Source organism: Penaeus monodon, chromosome 19, assembly GCF_015228065.2.
Source record: "Penaeus monodon isolate SGIC_2016 chromosome 19, NSTDA_Pmon_1, whole genome shotgun sequence".
NCBI lineage: Eukaryota > Metazoa > Arthropoda > Malacostraca > Decapoda > Penaeidae > Penaeus > Penaeus monodon.
The window spans coordinates 2,230,917-2,233,330 of record NC_051404.1 but is presented as its reverse complement, the minus strand read 5'-3'; the positions used below and the strand labels follow the sequence as shown (position 1 = coordinate 2,233,330).

Here is a 2,414-nt window from a genome sequence, read left to right as displayed (position 1 = left end):
GCTTTCTCGCTTTTATCGGCGTGAAAATCTACTCGTCATCTCAGTGACAAATTTGCATAATCTTCTCACTATCGTCTTTCAAACGTCCCATGACAATCTTCTGCCTCTCTTTGTACTTTTATTGCTATTATTGGTGGATTCGTGTTAGTTTCTGCATGTCTAATCATCGAAATCAATTGAAATTCAGCCGCTTATTTTTGTTTGTATTCAAAAATTTGTTTACTGTTTACATTTCCTCAGTCGCTGCACTCAAGCACATTCTCGCGGTCGCTGCATCCAAGGTTCATCTGTTGGTAAACTTGACGTTTTGAACATCTATAAGGCTTATGTGATCAACACTGTATTTGTGACTCTATATTAACCCTTTTTTTCATCTCTGACCGCGGCTAAAATTTCCTCCCTTTAAAAGCACCTCCGAAATGCCTCACTGCACTCCCCCCCCTTCACACCACCCCCTCTCCCCTTCTCACCACGCACTGCCCTATGACCGTTATTTATCGATTAAATTCCGATCAGTATTCATCACTGCAATGAATAGGCAACCTATACACTTATATATACACACATTTATCGAGACCTTTGATGTATCTATGAGGAATTTTATCGGTTTTGTTTTGCTTGTAAAATATATGTTGCCCAATTCCGCTACTCAACAAAGGGATGAAAATTGAGGACTCGGAGCGTTGGCGTGCCAGGGTAGCATCCCGCGGTAGAGTCAGTGTGCCCGTGACCGCCGTACGGGTCACATCTTCCGAATTTAGACTCCGCTCATAAGTCAGTTCCACCCGAATGAAAATTTGCCGAGTATTACGATAGCATATTTTAGTTTCCGGCATTATTAAATATCGCAGCATCATGGACAGAGTGCGAGTGATAGTGTTGCTCTCAATGTTCGCGGCCGTCGTTCGCACCCGCACGCTGGACGGCGGCAGGAATGACGTCCATGTTTTCAAGCCTCACCCTCCGATGGCTCCGCCGAGACTCCCCTTGCTGAAGACGGGGGGTGACGTCAGCCTCGGCCTCAACGATATCCAAGGAGGACTCGAAGATAAGGTGGAGCACGACGACTTATTAGTCGACATAGAACCTCCGCCGCCGCCAGTTACAGAGACCAATGGCATCAAGGCCGTGGAAGAATTCGTGGCGGAGGCAGTGGCAGAGATCGCCGAAGAGGAGGAGGAATTTGACGAGGACATTTTCCAGGACGAGGAGGACCTGGTAGTGATCATAAAGAGGATGTACGAATCGCTAAACAGAAGGCTGAGCTCGCTGAGGTCTCGGGTGTCCAGGGTCGAGCAGACCACCGGGGACGTCCTCGCTCGCCTCACCGTGCTGGACTGCGCGGACCTTCAGGTGCGAGGGAGGCAGTCGGGGACATACACCTTCCACATGGACCACAACGGCAAGAGGCCCGTCACCGTGTTCTGCGACATGGACACGGACGGCGGCGGCTGGACGGTGATCCAGCGGCGCCTGCCCCACTCCACGGCCGTCAACTTCAACCGCGGCTGGCACGACTACAAGGTGGGATTCGGCAACGCGTCCACGGACTACTGGATCGGCCTGGAGAACATGTACATCTGGACGAACACGCGCCACTACGAACTGCGCATCGACCTCTCGGACTTCGACGGCGAGTCGGCCTTCGCTCAGTACGACAACTTCTACATCGAGAGCGAGGACCACGCCTACAGGATCCACCTCTCCGGCTACAGCGGCACCGCCGGCGACGCCATGACTAACGAAGGCAAGTCGGACAACTTCACCGCCGACGGCATGATGTTCTCCACGCACGACGAGGACCACGACACGTCCCACGAGATCAACTGCGCCAAGTACTGGAAGATCGGCGGCTGGTGGTTCAACCGGTGCTCGTGGGCCAACCTGAACGGGCCCTACAAGGAGCCCGGCGACGGCGACGGCATCGGCATCAACTGGCACATGTGGCGCAACAAGCAGTACCTCCGCTCGTCCACCATGATGATCCGTCCCGCGAAGAACCACTGAGCGTTCGGCGCCGTGTGAACCCTCAGGTGCTTCGAAGGGTCTTCGGAGGCGAGGTCATACACAGGCACGGAAGGCCAGGAAACAGAGGCTCCTCTGTGGCTAAAACAGCTCTTGTCGTATCGTGTATGTTCGTTCAAAACTGGAAATTGATACGTGGATTAAACCAAATTCAGGGAATTCAGTTAACAGCAAGATATGAAACGAATGGTACGAAAGTATTTTTGTAATATAAAAGATTTTGCGTAGTCAGTCATACTACACTGAAAATTTCATTAGTATATTTTTCTTTCTTCATACTGATCTTGTACATACCGACTTTAGATATTTTATAAAACTTTCACTATCATAAGATTTCATACAAATAAATTATGTTTCTAAGCAACATATTCGTTTCCCTGTTTTACCCT

General features: G+C 50.3%; 1 protein-coding gene across 1 annotated transcript; it reads left to right on the top strand.

The window, feature by feature from the left end:
• The first annotated feature begins 707 nt into the window (after positions 1-707).
• Positions 708-2,389, top strand: LOC119584970 (techylectin-5A-like). Its single transcript, XM_037933566.1, has one exon. The coding sequence runs from the start codon at positions 856-858 to the stop codon at positions 2,005-2,007; it is 1,152 nt and encodes a 383-aa protein (XP_037789494.1). The 5' UTR covers positions 708-855; the 3' UTR covers positions 2,008-2,389.
• Positions 2,390-2,414: the final 25 nt, after the last annotated feature.